This window comes from Macrobrachium nipponense, chromosome 1 (assembly GCF_015104395.2).
Source record: "Macrobrachium nipponense isolate FS-2020 chromosome 1, ASM1510439v2, whole genome shotgun sequence".
NCBI classification, from domain to species: domain Eukaryota; kingdom Metazoa; phylum Arthropoda; class Malacostraca; order Decapoda; family Palaemonidae; genus Macrobrachium; species Macrobrachium nipponense.
The window spans coordinates 62,856,643-62,873,776 of record NC_087200.1 but is presented as its reverse complement, the minus strand read 5'-3'; the positions used below and the strand labels follow the sequence as shown (position 1 = coordinate 62,873,776).

General features: G+C 37.0%; 3 protein-coding genes across 7 annotated transcripts in view; 2 read left to right on the top strand and 1 right to left on the bottom strand.

The window, feature by feature from the left end:
- The window catches only part of LOC135219358 (WD repeat, SAM and U-box domain-containing protein 1-like), a gene marked incomplete at its 3' end in the record, with an annotated part of 295,720 nt that overhangs the window by 33,732 nt on the left and 244,854 nt on the right, over positions 1-17,134 (bottom strand). Inside the window, 1 exon segment of the mRNA XM_064256050.1 lies at positions 10,108-10,253. Coding sequence (XP_064112120.1) covers positions 10,108-10,253 — 146 coding nt within the window.
- LOC135219355 (NAD kinase 2, mitochondrial-like) overlaps positions 1-17,134 on the top strand; it is a gene marked incomplete at its 3' end in the record, with an annotated part of 495,179 nt that overhangs the window by 289,076 nt on the left and 188,969 nt on the right.
- LOC135219357 (WD repeat, SAM and U-box domain-containing protein 1-like) overlaps positions 1-17,134 on the top strand; it is a 255,489-nt gene that overhangs the window by 151,061 nt on the left and 87,294 nt on the right. The gene's annotated exons all lie outside the window — the stretch shown is intronic.

Genomic DNA, 17,134 nt, shown 5'->3' with positions numbered 1-17,134 from the left:
ATGGGGTGTGTGGCAATGGTGGTGTATACTGGGGAAATGGTGTTGGTTGGTGTTGATTTTGGAGTTTTGGTATGGCAATATTGATGAATGCTGGGGAATGACAATATTAATGCCCTTACTGGAGATATTTAAGGAGACTAACTATGGAGGATTATTATCATTACTCGAGATATTTTTGGGGATTCTGTTGGAGCCATGGTGTTAATAATTTTGGAGATGTGCCAATGATTTTATGGGTGATGATACCAATTTTTGGTGGATTTGATGATAGCAATTTTGGTGATACTAGCGAGTACTGATAGTTGATGATTCTGATACTTAATACTGGTGAATGGGCGAGTACTAACTTTGCTAATATTGGGCGAGAGCTGATATTTACTGATATCTGATGATACTGCTGATACTGGCGAATTCTGATACTTCTGATACTGATGTTATTTTCTTTATACTAACATGGGTGTTATAATGATTATCAAGGGTGGTGATGTGTTTTTGTGGATATGGGAGGAACTAATGACACATTTTTTTTGTTTTTCTTGTTTTATGAGTTCAGCAGAAAATTGCTTGACATGTACGCGAGTCACGGGGATATTTAAGTGCCGTTGATTTTTCTTTTTTCCTCTTTTAGACGTTAGCCATCGCTGACGCAAGTTTTTTTTTATCATGGATGAGTTTGAATTCATTTTTCTCTCTGAGCAGTTTGTGTGAATTTTTTTAATATCTCAGTTCGTGACTTGGAGTCATTGTGCGGGAATGTGTTTATAATTTCAGCTGTTTGATGCTGCAGAGAGATTTATGGGGGAATTTTTGCATTTTTTGAATGCATACAAAATGGCACTACATTTTTTTTCTGGATATTTGTGTTCCAGAAGTTGTGGGTTTCTTGCACAATTGTGTTTGTTGCAATTTTGCCAGGGATAGGAAGCTTGGTTAAGTTTCTAGTGGTCTATGCCGTAGTACATATGGAGAAGTCTTTGCTTAGACACTTTGAATTTGGAGTTCTATTGTAATAAGTTATGGCACATTGGTGATTTTTACTGGGATTTCTTGGGCAATTTTATTTGCTAAGTTTTTGCCCTTTCCCAGCAGTTATGCTAAACAGAGTATTTATAGTTTTTGACTATAACATTAAGTTATTTTCCTGGAGAATTGAAGATATATTTTGGAGAGCATAGGAGATATATTTTGGCCATTTGATATTTTTTAATTTTTTGGAAATATTCCACAGTTTAGGCATATGGTGGTGAAAGCTATGTTTAGTTCAATTATTTTGTAGCCATTTTTGTTGCAAATGGAGACACCTTTTTGAGGAGATATGGGCAATATTTTTTAGTGTGTCAGCTAGATGCTTTGAGTGCATTTTTTTTGGAGATGGAGTTTCATTTTTTATTATCCTGCATGGAGTGTAATAATCTTTTTTGGAGACTTGTTTTATTCAACATAGAGTTATTGGTGAAATAGAGGTATGTAAGTATTTTTGTATTTGCCAAAATAGAGGTGAATATTTTTTATTGCTGGAGTGGTGGTTTTATTAACACATGGTTATTGGTGAGATAGAGGGAATGTGGTGGTGTGGTTATTAACCCTTAAACGCCGAAGCGGTATTGGGTTTTTTTACCATTTCGGTCGAGTCAAAGTTGACCGAAGGTTGAAATTTTGACACATTGTTATTTATATGAAAATATTTCAAAACTGATAAAGCTCCAACCATGGGTTGTTTTTTGTTGTATTCTACATAAAATTGTGCACATTTTCATATATAAAAATTTATGTAATGGCTAATTCAAAATGGTGCAAACATTACGACAATCGCACAAAAAAAATTTATGATTTTTTCGGAAGTTACCGTGCGGACGTAAGGAATTTTTTTTTTTTTTCATAAATTCATCATAAATCAAAATATTGTGCTAGAGATTTCCAATTTGTTGCAAAATAAAGGTAAATGATTGACTATTACTAGAATGTAAGACTTTTAGCTTACAATTGTGTTTTTCGACCATTTCTTTAGAGTCAAATTTGACTGAAGGTTGAAATTTTGGCACTTATCGTTATTTATATGAAAATATTTCAAAACTTATAAAAGCTACAACCATGAGTAATTTTTGGTTGTATTTTACAGGAAATTGTGCACTTTTTCATATATAATACTCCATGTAACAGCTAATATAAAATAGTGCAAAAATTATGTCTTAGTGACGAAATAATTTCTGAGATGTGTCGCTGATGCTTTTTAGTGCGAGAAGAAAGAAATTCGCGCTTGCGCGCCTGGGTAACGATTGTAAACAAAACAACGCCTTGATCCGTGAGCTCCCAGCATCCCCCAAGGCACATGACTCAAAAGTTTTTGCCTAGTAGGCCTATAACTATTTTTCCACAAATTTAAAAAAAAACTCTTTTATATCGATGTACCATACATCCAATCGGCACCCAACAGACAATTTATATTGACGTTTAATACGTCCAATCGGTGTTAAAGGGGTAATTAAATGGGAGAAATATTTTCATCACCGGAGTGGTGTTATTATTTATATGGTGATATATATATGTGGTTGGCATTAATCCTTGGGGGCGACTTCCTTTTTTTTGTGGTTATGATTTTTGAGTTGAATTTTTGGAGTTTTATGAGCCAAGAGAAGGGTTCTGTGGTTCTTTTTGGTTTCGTGACTAATTGGAGGCAAGTGGCATTAAGGCGTTGCAGTCTTACGAGCTCTATGGAGATGTTGCATATTTTATATTCACTAGCGAGTTATTTTTGGAGACATATAAATGCTGGATTTGTGAGTTTACCGTAGTTTTTTTATCCCGAATAGGTGATAATTTGTTTATATAATTGGACAGTATCATGTGAGAGTTATGTCTTTTGAGACAATTTTTGAGCACCTTAGTCATATCCTGGAGATAATTTTGTGGAATGTGTTTACATGATTTCAGTATAGAACTTTTCATTTGAGAATCATGGGTTTCTGAAGTTGGAAGTCTGACTAGACATTTTTATGCTGCAGCTCGAGCACCTGACGTGTTCGCAGGAGGATTTTTGCTGAAAATGCTGGGATGAGTCCGGTTGCGGACTCTTTATGGGGAAAACGCAGGGTTATGTAAATCATGCATATGCTATGTGCTTTGTGATGGGGAAAGTTCACTTGTTATCATCTTTTTCTTATTTTTCTTTTTTTCCTTTTCCTATGAGAGATGTAATTGGGGATTGAGCTTTAGATAGCATTTCTTTTTGGACGGGAGATGTAATTTATTGGGGTGTGTGAATTGCAAGAAATGGGCGTTTGACATTACGTCTCATGGAAATTAATTATATGAACAGTGAGGGATTTTTGCTGTTAAACATTGGAGAGTTTTTACTGGTTTCGTGGGTTGTTGAAATATCAGAGCTTGAGAGAATATTTTTTAGTGATGATTTCGGGGCTGGGCTCGTTACGTGATATTTTTTCTTGGGCTCATTACTTTTTTCTTTTTTTACTTGTGAGAATTTGCGAGTTTGAAATGCGATGATAGAAGTCCGTGGAGTTACTGAGAGTTCTCGAGTGAGCGCTAATGTGTGAATTTGGTGAAGTTTTTTTTACTATTAAAGAATTAAGTTAGAGAACTTAATATTTTTTTGCGGGGTTGTGAAAATGGCTTATGATTTAGCGATTTTTGGAGTTCCTTAATGAGTTGAAGTTAGAAATCAGTTCAGTGGTCATATTAAATGGAGTTAATTGGGAGACGTTCAGATCACACTTTTTTTTATCATCTTTACACTTTTTTCTTGTCACTTCTGCTTACATTTACCCTTTTCCAACTACAGTGCTGCAATTTTCGATAAACCTGAATTCCTTTAATTGTAACAAGTATGAGTGTGCTGATTATTTACCTAAGTATACTTTACTGCTTCTGCTTGTTACTGCAAGCCTCACTTTTGCTTGCAGTACAGCCATTGAGTTCACTTATAATCTTAATTCTTATGAATCAAGTTCAATATATACACTTTGGTATCATTATGTACCTAGCTACCTGAACAGTTTTCACTGAGCTTCAGCTCTGCTTTTGTATGTTAGCCAGTTCACTTACTTTCTATTTTCCTTAAGTGTGTTAACTACAGTCTGTTAGCCTGTCTTTGTGTGACAAACAGAGAAAGACTAATGCTCTGAAGTAAAATGTGACATTACTTAAGTAAATTTCCTATTGGATAACTTTGTAAAAATGCTGTAACATTACCTTATACAGTAGTAATGAAGATGCAACAGAATTACAAATACAGTACTCGTAGAAAGTTGGGGCTGAGAGGGCCCTCTGGCACTGTCTTGAGGAAATTTGTGATAACAACACAAGAAAGAGGTCAGAGAAAAAGTGATCGACTGAAGATCGTGTGATCTTGGTGTTGTCAGCTCACAATTTTAATACAGTGATTTTTGTAGGAAGATCAAGTCATTTTGTGCTAAATACTAGTGACAAAACATCTTTTCGGAGTCAAAGGTTGAAGTGCTGTGCATTTGCGTGACCTCTGGTGAGAAATGTGATGTGTTGGGTAACTTGTGTTTGGTGCGAGTCTGTGTGTAAGTAACCATGGAGGTGCAACTTGCCTAGACATGGTAAGACATGAATTAGAGAGAGATATTGCTGTGTTGTTATTATTATTATAAAGGATTAGTTTATCCAGACCTTTGAGCCAAACAATGGCTCTTCTCGGGCTGGTTATTGCTGTGTTGCTACGCAGTATGTATTTATTCTTGCAAATAAGCCATCATATATGAAAATTATTATCAATTCCATCCCACTACATTCCTCATAGTGCATAACATTTTTGCCTTCCAGTAATAGTATTTTCTCTGTATTACTGACTTATTTAACAGATGCAGTTAGCATTTCTTTACTATGTTACTGAAGTTAATACCTGTACTTCATAATTTGCTTATATTTTTCATGTTTCATTTTATGCCTTACCTTATTCAATTTGCTGCATTCACTTTTAGTTTGTTTCTATTTGACTATGAGCAGTTAGATTAAGCAAGGTCTTACCAACTAATTATTATTGCAACATTCATAGACAATGTAGGAATTATATATATAGCCTAGAGAAAAACACTCATTTACTTTGTAGTTTCTGTAGGGGTCAGGTTCATGGACTAGATTTGACTTGTGAGAGACACAAAGATTGGATCAGTTTCAATAGTAACATTGAAGCTTGGGTAAGGAACTCTTTCTTCAATTTTGATGCTTCTTTGTCTACCTCTTTGAGGCAACTGATTTGAAGCTATGCCTTAAAAGACCTCCAGGAAGGTGAGATAAGTGCTATTGTCTGCCTCTTTACATGACACAGAATTAAGCTTACATAAGCTTTTGGAAAACTATGAACCCAATGACAAAGATTTTTCAATTTTCGGTCTTAACAATAGGATAATTTCTAGTGCCTAGCTGGATCCGGTTAAAACACAGATGAAAGCAAAGAATCTTGTGAGATCTGGCAATGCCACCTACGCCACCGCATCATTCCTTTTCTTAACCGCCAGGGCGAGAGTTGTGGTTGACCTCTCTCGGCCTCTACCCGGTTCAATGCCCGTTTTGATTGTTTTTAGTGTGTGTGGCTGTTATTATGGCTGCTTCTGCCCCTTCTCGGCCTCGTCAACGTGTGTACCCCGGAACTCCAGGTTTTCCATGTTCTCGTTTTTTTGGCTTTGGCTGCGACCGACCACATCATCACGTGTAGTAGGTGCTGCTCCAATGTTTGTACAATAACGAATCTTTGCACAGAATGCTGTGCATGGCCTAAAGAGCAGTGGAAGTCGTTTTATAGCAAGAGAAAGCATCGGAGGGTTTCTACTCTTCCTTCATGGGAAGGTTTTTCTTCTCCTCTTCACGTTGCTTCATCTATCCTGGCCAGGAGCTGGTTGGCCCACAAGGTTGCACTAAGGTAGGCCAGGTATGATAAAGCTTTAGCACCCGACTGTAACAGTCTAGTGAGTGAGGAAGAACTCACTATACCTCCCTCAGTCCTATCCGAAGCAATCCTGGTTATCCCAGTGGACCACAAGTCCAGCCAGGAGACAGTCTGGAAGATGGAAGTGTCTCCATAGCTAAAGCCTCTTGTGACAAAAAAGATGGACCTTCTGACCTACCCTGCTCCAGGATTAGACCAGGCTTAAGATGGATAACATCCAGGTTAAGGTGACGGGACATCAAATGCACTACATTAATAGAGTAGTACTTCCTATGCTGCACAAGAGGAGGAGGGAGAAACTAGAGTGATCTACTGGAATGTAGAGAGCCATCTCAGTCCAGAATCAAAGTGTTCACACTTTGCAAAACGGACTGAGCGCAACCCGACAAGGGAAGCTCAAAAGAAGTCCTTGAATCCTGTCTGGCACCCAGCAAGGTCTATATATCCGTTGGGGTGATAGAAGACTATGCCTGTGCCCTACCCTCAAGATTGTTGAATTCACGAATGAGATCAACAACTTCGGAGAAGGAAGACATAAACTCTTGGCTGTGTCCCTCATCTTACTCCAGCAAAGGTGACCAACGATGTGAATTACAAGGCTTGGCGATGTCCTCATCCTTCTGTAACGTCATTGTGTAAGCTTCCCATAGGAAGCCTAGCATTCGGTCTATTATTGGTTAAAGTGTAGGGCATAAAACCTGAAGATCCTGAGCCAGAAGGTTGTGGAACATCGTCATGCAACGACACTTGTACATGGTCCTGGCTCGAACCAATTACAGGCTCATGTGAGGAACCATGTACACGATCGAAAAAAGGATAGCGCCCACATATGCCACGTACACCACGTAGGCCTTCACAGGAAAAATCACGTACATGGACATGTGACGAGTCAAGTATACGGTCATGAGACGCCAACTGAGCACAGTCCCGAGACAAGGAACATCCTCAAAGAGAGCCACCTGAAGGAGACTGACTCCAAAGGTTAAGGTCTCTTAACCTTAGGAATGCCTTCCTTCCACGAGCCCCACCGCCAAACTCACGAACACGAATGTGTGATGGACAAACATGACCATGTGGGGCAGATGGCGAAGCACTCCTCTCACTCGCATGAACACAGACATGCATGGGAGAGACGCGGTCATGTGAGGCATAAGGCAATGCACTCCTTTTGCTTGCAGAAGACAAAGTCACAAAGTCCTTGGGTTTCCAATGTCTAACAAGATGGCAAGGCAGTGATGGAGGAGAGGAGAAGCAGGGGAAGGAGTGAAACTTCCCCCTCTACAAAGTCTTTTACTAGCAGGAGGAGGGGAAGAAACACTCGGTTTACAACTCTTCTTCTCAGAGGCAGCAGAGAACTTCTCTCGAAAAACAGAGTCAAGTCTCTTGCAGACTGCTTGAAGTAAACATTTGGATGGCTCAGCCACAGTAGACGATGACATCACACTGGGAAGGGATGACATCATAACAACGGGAGAATGAGCGGCCACCGCATCTGACGTCAGAGGCTGAGAGGACGCTGGAAGTGGTGTCACAACATTTCTAAGACCAGCGCTGGTCGATGGCCTCACTGGCGGAGCAATAAGGTGCAACCCAGAGAGTGTCAACGAAGACAAAGGAGCCCCGCAAGGTGGGAGCACACGAGAGCAAACGTAGAGGAGTCCTGGGGGAGGCAGGACTGCTATAGGGGCCAGGAGGGGGGGATACGTGCCTCCAAGAAATGCAACAACAGGCCATCCAAGGAAGGTGAACACTGTAGCCCAAGCGACGCCCAAACAACAGCCATCTTGGATGACACTGAACCTGAAACAGCCGCCATCTTGGATGGCTGAACCGGAAACTAAGAAACTAGATGGTGGAGCCTCCTCCCTCTTTGGATGAAAATTAGAACCTGAGGGAGCGGGGCCACATTAAACAAAACATCATCCTGTGGTACTCCCAATACTTCCATTGACAAGTCAATGGAAGAAAAGGAAGGCAACAGAGGTACACTTGAACTAGCCACAGGGAGAGCGATAGTCGAATCATCCAGTCGAGGAGAAGAAAAACCCTCCCAAGAAGGAAGAATCTAACCTCTGAGATGTCCCCTCTTCTTGTAAAACACTCTCCAAAGCGACTTACGCCAAGAACGACATTCCGGGCATGGATTAGTAATTGTGCAATAATTTGCTTGGCACCTACTGCAAGTCATATGAGGATCTGTAATCATGGACGCCAGAAACGTTGAGCACGGGAATCCCTGGATGCCTGGGTACATGTGCTGACAGAGCTGTGAAGACTCGAAGGAATCCATATTAAACAGAAACACTCACACAACAAACACAATGAAAAATAACGGAAACATGGGCACAAAACGACCGCCTTGGAAGGAGAACAAAAGCGACAGTCCATTCTCCAACGGCGGTTAAAGAAAAGACTAAATGTATCACGGAGTGCGACGTGAGGTCTTTGACCAGCTCTCACCTTGTACGCACAGGAGTTGCCAGATCTCACAGATTCCTTGTCATACTATCTTGATTGTTTTAACCGGTTAACAGCTAACACTTGGAGATTATCCTATTGTTAAGACCTCAGGTTTGTACTGCATATGAACAATATAAAGATTAGGTGAAAGTCTGCAGGTGTTTGTATGAGGACAATGCTGAATGTGACCAAGTATAAGGTACATATGATAGTATATGGGAACCAAGGTTATGGAAAAATGGAAGTGGTTGGTTCATACTGGTATGTTGGGTGTATTTTCCCCAAATGGTATCAGAAAAAGAAAACCCTGTAATTAATTACTAGGACAGAAGAATAGAGGAAGGTAATGTGATTTACGTAGAAGACTTGGAAATGAAGAGATGGTCTTTGGTAGTGAAAGGGGGATTCTTGAGCTGATTCTGATACAAGTGAAGTGTGGATGTAGAACGTGAATAAAAGACAGGATGTGGATTCTGCTAATATAGTTTTCATAGTATACTATATATATATGTGGAGCTAGGAAGATTAAAAGGGGAGAATATCTAGTGATAAAACAAAAGCAAAAAAAAGTTACATCAGTTAACAAAGATGATTTACATGGATGAGAATGGTCTAAGGTGGTTTGACTACATGAAGAGAATGAAAAATTATTGGTGAAAGTAAGAATGTACAATTTTGAAGTGATGAGGGAAGAGGAGGAAAGATTGGAAAATATGCTGGCAAGAGATATTGAAATAGGATAGACCGGGCACAAGGCATTGAAATAGAAAAGACCCAATACTGTATCCATGAAGCAAGAAAAGATGTGCAAGATACAGGAAAGTGATGCAATATGCATAGAGAGAGGTCAATCACTGATGACGATTCTTTTGTTCAAGTATATAAAGCCATTAATGCTGTGGGGTTCATTCACAATTCAGTAGTTAAAGGATGAATGGAATTATTACTTTTATGTATATATAGCTTTTCAAGGGCCAACTCTAATTAGGAAATGGCCTTTGTTAGAAAAATAGCTATAAATAAGACTAAAGATGCTTTGACATTTCAGACCACATGATAAAATCATTATGACTGCCACAAATACATTCATGAACAAATTGCATATCAAGGCCTCAATTATTGCTAAATTAAAATCTAAAGTCATAAAAATGCAAAAAAATTTCAAGGAATCATTACAACAATGTGAGACAGCATGTGTAACATAGTGTTTGAATTGCCCATAAATTCATTGTAAATAAAAAGATAGAGATTAATACTTTATTATAAATTGTGTCAGCTATCCCAAGGTACAACTTATAAAAATGCTACCATACACAGCACTCAAAATCATAAGGTTTCGATAAACAAAGTATTTTTGATGGTGCTCTTTGTATCTGATCTAAATTAAATTAACTACTAAGCAAGTCTAAATTACATCACGACGAAGACTCTGGTCTCAATTAAATCTGTCTAATATGCCTCTGTCTAGAAAATTTGCTATACCTTAGCCAATAAATTGGCTTAGTCATAAATCAGGCAAAATCATTTGCAAAATCCTGCAGTTATTAAAAATTTTGTTCTTTTAGTCTGCTACTCAACTAATGCAGCTCATCTATTTGTAAATTTAGATAAATTTATGAAAAATCCTTATAACATACACAACAATCCAAAGCAAACAGTGAAAACTATCTACAGTTATTCTATTAAACATTAAATTACAGCCTCAGGTAAAAACATACCTTAGCAAGGACAAAGTAGACACATCCCATAAAGATGCCATATCATCATCACCTCCTGTGGCTAGCAGTGCAGAATTTGTAGAAAAGGCACACACTCTTAAAGCTGCATCACTATCTTGCTGCAAGGAGCACAGCCTATCCCCAGTCTATTAAGAAAAAAAGATGGCATAGAATAGGTATGAAGAGACCATTAACTTTAGAGGAAAAGTCATTAAAATATCTAATTATCCATTACCTAATTTTGAAGGAAAATATTAAAACTTATTACATATAATGAGCCAATATTTATGTCTTTGAATGCCCTAGACACTTCAACTTTTGCTGTCATACAAAAGGAGAGTAATAGTAGCACTATGCATCCCGCTATAAGTCCCTAGCTTCACAAGAGTTAAGAGATATTTAGACTTTTTGGTACCTCACTCATAGTGGTTTTTGGTTACATGAAGTTTACATCTTTAATACAAGGCCAGCTGCAACAGACACTCTTCTGGAATTTATATCCTTGTTATGATTAACATTCCTGGAGATTTCATGAAATATGCTGACTTGTCTCAAATATACAAAAGCAAAAGGAGTACCACTTAAAGATACAAAAATAACACGAAAGGCTGTCTTCAGAATGAAATCCTAAACAGATGCCAGAAATATTTTTTTTATTTCCTTGAGACTGTCAAAGCTTGCCATATCTGCAGTAGTCAAGACTTACAAAGACTAAGCCACAGATTATCAGAGGAAAAAGGATACATAGCCTATTTCCAATGAATACAAAGGAAGGCAGTGATAGTAACTACCAGAAGCCGTTAACATATATCCAATGAAAACAATATTCAAGAGCGGGAGGGAAAAAACAAATTTAATTCTTTGCAAGAAGGTTTATTTGACCAGTCAGTTTGAAAATTGCCATACACACACAGTCAACGACCAAAAAGGAAAAAGAATACTCATTTATTCAACAAATGTTCGAATAGCGAAATTCAGGCAGAGTAATGATAAACATCTGAACTTGAACTCAAGTTATATGCAGACCAAAAGGTGGGAAGGGCTTTCCCCTGCCTGTCAGTAGTTGACTATCTTGTCAACAAGTTTGAATGGCTGTTCCAGTTAGCCCTCACAAACAAAATCCCCATGTATAGAACAAAGGTTTGCATTTACGCAGGAACAAATACTACTTGATAAATATAAGATTAATGAAATACTGTAACAGAGAACCTAACATATACAATACTAACGTGAATCGACAAATAAATACATTGCATAAATGTTTTCATCTCATATTTTATGCTAAACTTCAACAATTTCATCCAATGATGAGGTAATATAATTTTTCATAGTTATATTTATTATTTGGACTTACATGCCATTAAAAGATAGCTAAGTCAATAGGTAAGGTTGGAATTCAAACAAAAAGACCAACACTGCTGACCTGGATTGTCTTTTCCTAAGTACACTTTTATTTACTCCCACCAGGTGGTATTTTGAACATCTCACTCATACCAGGGAAATTCTTTGACAATGGTACTAAGTAGTAAAGAGCGGTTGGATAAGGTCTACTTTTATTAGTAGGTAATTTGTATCCCAGGTGATAAATTTTATTATGAAAATTTATATTATTTGAGACAGATCTTACCTACTGTCAAGATAGCCAATTCCCACAATGAGAAGATGATGGGTAGTGCTGCTAGACATAATCTGCTCAGCCAATTAAGCTAAAAGTTTTTTGCACGAAACCCAAAACATTCTTACCTGACCTGGACTCCTTTCTGAATTTTACTGCGACCAGAAGTTGGGTGCCATTAAAGGAGCAAAGCTCTCAAGTGTGTGCAATAAAGAGCAGCCATGTGCAGACAACTGGGAAATTTCAGTCAGTATGAATCAGCAACATGAATGGAGTCCTGTGTCTGAGTGTGAAACCCAAAAATGACAGTCAACTAAAATTAAATACCTTTGTGATATACTGATAAGCCACTAAACAATATATATACCTTTATGCTCCTCAAAATATCAGAAATCAGGATTTAAAACAAAGAGCCTAAAAGGTTGCTATTTCTTCAGTTCAGGATAAGATGACCCACTTCTAGTAGCAGATTAAGGGCTTTATCATTTTCGGATGTGATTCTTTGTACTTAAGGAAGTGAGTGGTAAAAATATATGCACTTCTACTGCACAGCATGGTCACACCCTCACGAGACAAATAGGTCATAAAACTAAATGAGGTAGCAACTGCTCTTACATTATGTTTACCTTCAATAAAGGTAAACTATATATAACTAGTTTCTCTTTTATTATCATGATCAAATAAGTCACAGAGAACATTGTGTTCTTTGACAAAGACACCCTAGGTTTTCTAAAACCACAAAACAAAAGGTTAACTTTGTTCTTTCCAGTCTTAACCTACCTAAGTAAATTTTACCCGCCATAACAAAACAGAGAAGTATTTCCTCTTCCTTCCCCCCCCAAAGAAGTTACATTTGGAATTCTTAGTTCTAAAATAAAATTGGTCTTAACATCATACTCTAAGGCAAAAACTAAAAAGATAAAATAGCATTCCCTTTACAACAGCCTTATAGGAGAATGCTTAAAATAAAGTTGCTCTTATAATTCCCAATAGTGCTAACAAAGAGTTCTGAGTAAATACTTAAAGGGAACTTATTTCAGAGGCTCAAAAGGATCTGCCATAAAAATTCAGACTGTTTAAATCCCCCAGAAACATACTAAGTTCCTGGGGCTTAAATCTAACTGAACATGATGCAATACGGAGGAAAGCATAAAAGTATAAAACAAACAGCTGTTTCTGATACAAGACCAAGGTAGTAGATACTTTAGAAAACCCCTTATTGCGAGGAGATAGCTGAGAATCTCAAAGCAGTTAAGTGTGGTGCAGAATTTTAGTGGGACTGCATCGAATCTGGTAGTTTGAGTCAATTTTTCCTTAACGAAAGAATGCAAGAGAGATCCACAGAGAGAGGAAGCAAGTCTGAAAATCATCCCTTCTTAGGCAGTAATACCAAGACTCTACAGGAGTCACTGAGCTATGCTCATACTCTTAAAATAATTCAATAATTTCCTTGGAGTTAATAAAAGCATATGCATCTGATTTGGGCCACACTTCAAGAAATACACACACTGCTCAAGCCTGAGGAGTAGTAGTAGACTGGTCATTCCTGTTTACTCACATGCTAATAAATCCACATTTGAGTGCTCTTACAACTCCACAACAACTGGCACTCATAGATTTAATGATCATTCCATATGCAGAACTAATCCTTCCTGAATCCTCGATTGCCAAAACATTCCCTTCCCCAGAATTACGTTTAGGACTAATACTATGGGAAATGGGACAACTGGCTGCTGCCGAAATGGGCCATGGCCGACTGGCCGCAGCCCAACTGGCCATAGACAAAGAGATGAGAGAAAAAAATTTATTTGTCTGTCTGTCTGTCTGTCTCTGTCTCACTCTCTCTCACAGAAAATATTTAGATACAGTAAATCAATAAGACGAAGAGATAAAGAAAAAAATTATTTCTGTCTGTCTGTCTATCCCTCTCTCACTCACTCTCTCTAAAATATTTGGATGCAGTAAATGTCAATTAACCCTCTTACGCCGGAGCCCTAAAAATCAAAACGTCTCCCGTATGCCGGGCCTGGTTTGGAGTGAGCGCGGAAGTGGAAAAAATAATTTTTTCAAAAAATTACAGCGCGCGTACTTTTGAAGATTAAGAGTTCATTTTTGGCTCCTTTTTTTGTCATTGCCTGAAGTTTAGAATGCAACCATCAGAAATGAAAAATAATATCATTATCATATGTAAATAATGCGATATATGGTAGCGAAAAAAAAAAAATTCATACATAATTGTATTCAAATCACGCTGTGCAGAAAACGGTCAAAGCTAACCAGTTACTTTTTTTTGCGTTGTATTGTACACTAAATTGCGATCATTTTGATATATAATACATTGTAAAACAATAAAAGCAACACCGGAAAAATATTATCACAAAATGATGTACGAATTCGTAACGAGCGGACGTAAAAAAATGTTATTTTCAAAAATTCACCGTAATTTAAATAATTTCTAGAGACTTCCAATTTGTTTCACAATTAAGGACAGATGATTGAATATTACGATACTGTAAGGTTTTTAGAATTAGAATTGCAGATTTCGACCATTTCGGACGAGTTAAATTTGACCGAATGTCGAAATTTTAATATATATATTTTTTTATATGGACATATTTCGAAGATGGGAAAAAGCTACAACCTTCAAATTATTTTTTATTGTATTTTTCATGAATTTGCGCACATTTTGATATATGAAACTCTATAAAAAGGCTAATATGAAAAGGAGCAAATATTAGGATAATGCCATGTACGTATTTCGGAGACTTGCGGCCGCGAATCGGCGCGCGGAGCGGTGAAGGTAAATATATTTTTCAAAAATTCACCATAAATCACAAATTGTTTTAGAGACTTTCAAAAATTTGGTTTTCAAAATGAAGAAAAATGACAGAATATTACTAGGCCGTAAGAGTTTTAGCTTACAATTGCGTTTTTCAACTATTTCGGTAGAGTCAAATTTGACCGAACGTGGTTTTTTTTCTATTTATCGTGATTTATATGCAAATATTTCGAAAAAAGAGAAAAGCTACAACCTTCAATCATTTTTAGTTGTATTCTACATGAAATTACGCACATTTTCATATATAAAACGTTTATGTAACAGCTAATTTTAAATGGTGCAAACATTTCGACAATCGCACAAAAAAATTCTGATTTTTTCGGAAGTTACGCGCGAACGTAATGTTTTTTTTTTCATAAATTCACCATAAATCGAAATATTGTGCTAGAGACTTCCAAGTCGTTGCAAAATGAAGGTAAATGATTGAATATTACTAGAATATAAGAGTTTTAGCTTACAATTGCGTTTTTCGACCATTTCGGTAGAGTCAAAGTTGACCGAAAGTTGAAATTTTTGCACTTAACGTTATTTATATGAAAATATTTCAAAACTGATAAAAGCTACAACCATGGGTTTTTTTTTTTGTTGTATTGTGCATGAAATTGCACACATTTCCATATATAAAACTTTATGTAACGGCAAATTTAAAAGGGTGCAAACATTAGGACAATCGCACGAAAAAAATTTATCGGAAGAGTTATCGCACGAACGTAAGGAAAAAGTTTTTTCATAAATTCACCATAAATCGAAATATTGTGCTAGAGACGTCCAATTTGTTGCAAAATGAAGGCAAATGATTGAATATTACTATAATGTAAGAGTTTTAGCTTACAATTGCGTTTCTCGACCATTTCTGTAGAGTCAAAGTTGACCGAAGGTTGAAATTTTTGCACTTATCGTTATTTATATGAAAATATTTCAAAACTGATAAAAGCTACAATCATGAGTATTTTTTAGTTGTATTGTGCATGAAATTGCGCACATTTTCATATATAATATTTCATGTAAAGGATAATTTAAAATGGTGCAATAATTATGTCAAAGTGACGAAATAATTTCCGAGATGTGTCACTGATACTTTTTAGTGCGATAAGAAAGAAATTCAGCGCTTGCGCGCCTGCGTAGCGATTGTAAACAAAACAACGCCTTGATCCGTGAACTCCCAGCATCCCCCAAGGCGCGTGATACAAAATTGTTTTGGCTGGTAGGCCTATAAAGTATTTTTCCGCGAATTTTAAAAAAACTTTTTTGAGCCGACGTATGATACGTCCAATCGGCATACGGGAGACATTTTGACTCGACGTTTAATACGTCCAATCGGCGTAAGAGGGTTAACGAGTAACATCGAAACAATGCTATTTTACAAGAATGGTTTTGAATACAGTAAATGGCAATTAACAAGTAACAAGGAAACAATGCTATTTTACAAAAATGGTTGTAAACTATTTTCTTCTCCTTTTTTTGGAAAGGCTAGGATTACCTATTGAGGAAATATTGATTTTATCAATTTTAGAGTTTAAAATATTCAGTTGCAGTAAACCTTCTACAATGGCATCAGGTATTCTCTCACAGCGAGGCAAAGTAAAGTTTGTGAGAGATGGCTATAAATACGTTTTTGATAGACATGGAGCTGATAATATCACAGAGTTTTGGAGATGTGAAAGGAGAAGACTATGCAAGGCGAGAATACATGTAAAGAATGGTGAAATTGTAAAAAATATCAATGAGCATTTGCATAATGCTGACCCCGCTCAAGTAGAAAAAGGAAAAATAGTATCGAAAATAAAATTGCGGGCTTCAGAAACAATGGAACAAACATCTGCTGTGCTTAATGAATGTTTAGAAAATGTTAATGAAGCATGCCAAGGAGTCATGCCTAGTCATAGCGCTTTGCGAAAAATGGTGAGAAGAGAACATAAAGATTTGTCTGCATACCCTCCTAATCCTACATCTTTAGAAGAATTGGTTATTCCTGTTGATATTCAAAATTATGGATCGGAGAAATTTCTTCTAGCAGACAACCAAGATTCATCCTGCAGAATCATTATATTTGGAAAGGAAAGCAATACACATTTACTTAAGGAAGTAAAGAATGTTTTTGTTGGTAGGGACGTTCAAAATCACACCACCGGTTTTTTGTCAAGTGTATGTGATTCTTGGTGAGATGCACGGTGGTATGCATCCATTTATCTACGCGGTACTTCCAAATAAACTATGACAACTTATGATAAACTGTTTTCTATGCATTTAGAAATTCAACCAAGTCTACAGCCAGAAGTAATATACTGTGATTATGAAATAGGGCATTTCAAAAGTCTTCAATATTATTTCCCATCTACGTACTAATATTAGGGGCTGTTTTTTCCACTTTGCGCAGAATGTCTACAAAAAATTAACATCTTTGGGATTATCTCAACAATACAATACTGATGCTAGTTTTGCTCTGCGTGCTAAAATGATAATTGCCTTAGCATTTGTACCACCCGATCGTATTACAGCAGCTATAATATCGTATTACAGCAGCTATAATGGAATTAGTAGATGACCTTCCACAGAAACGTCTAGAACTTCTA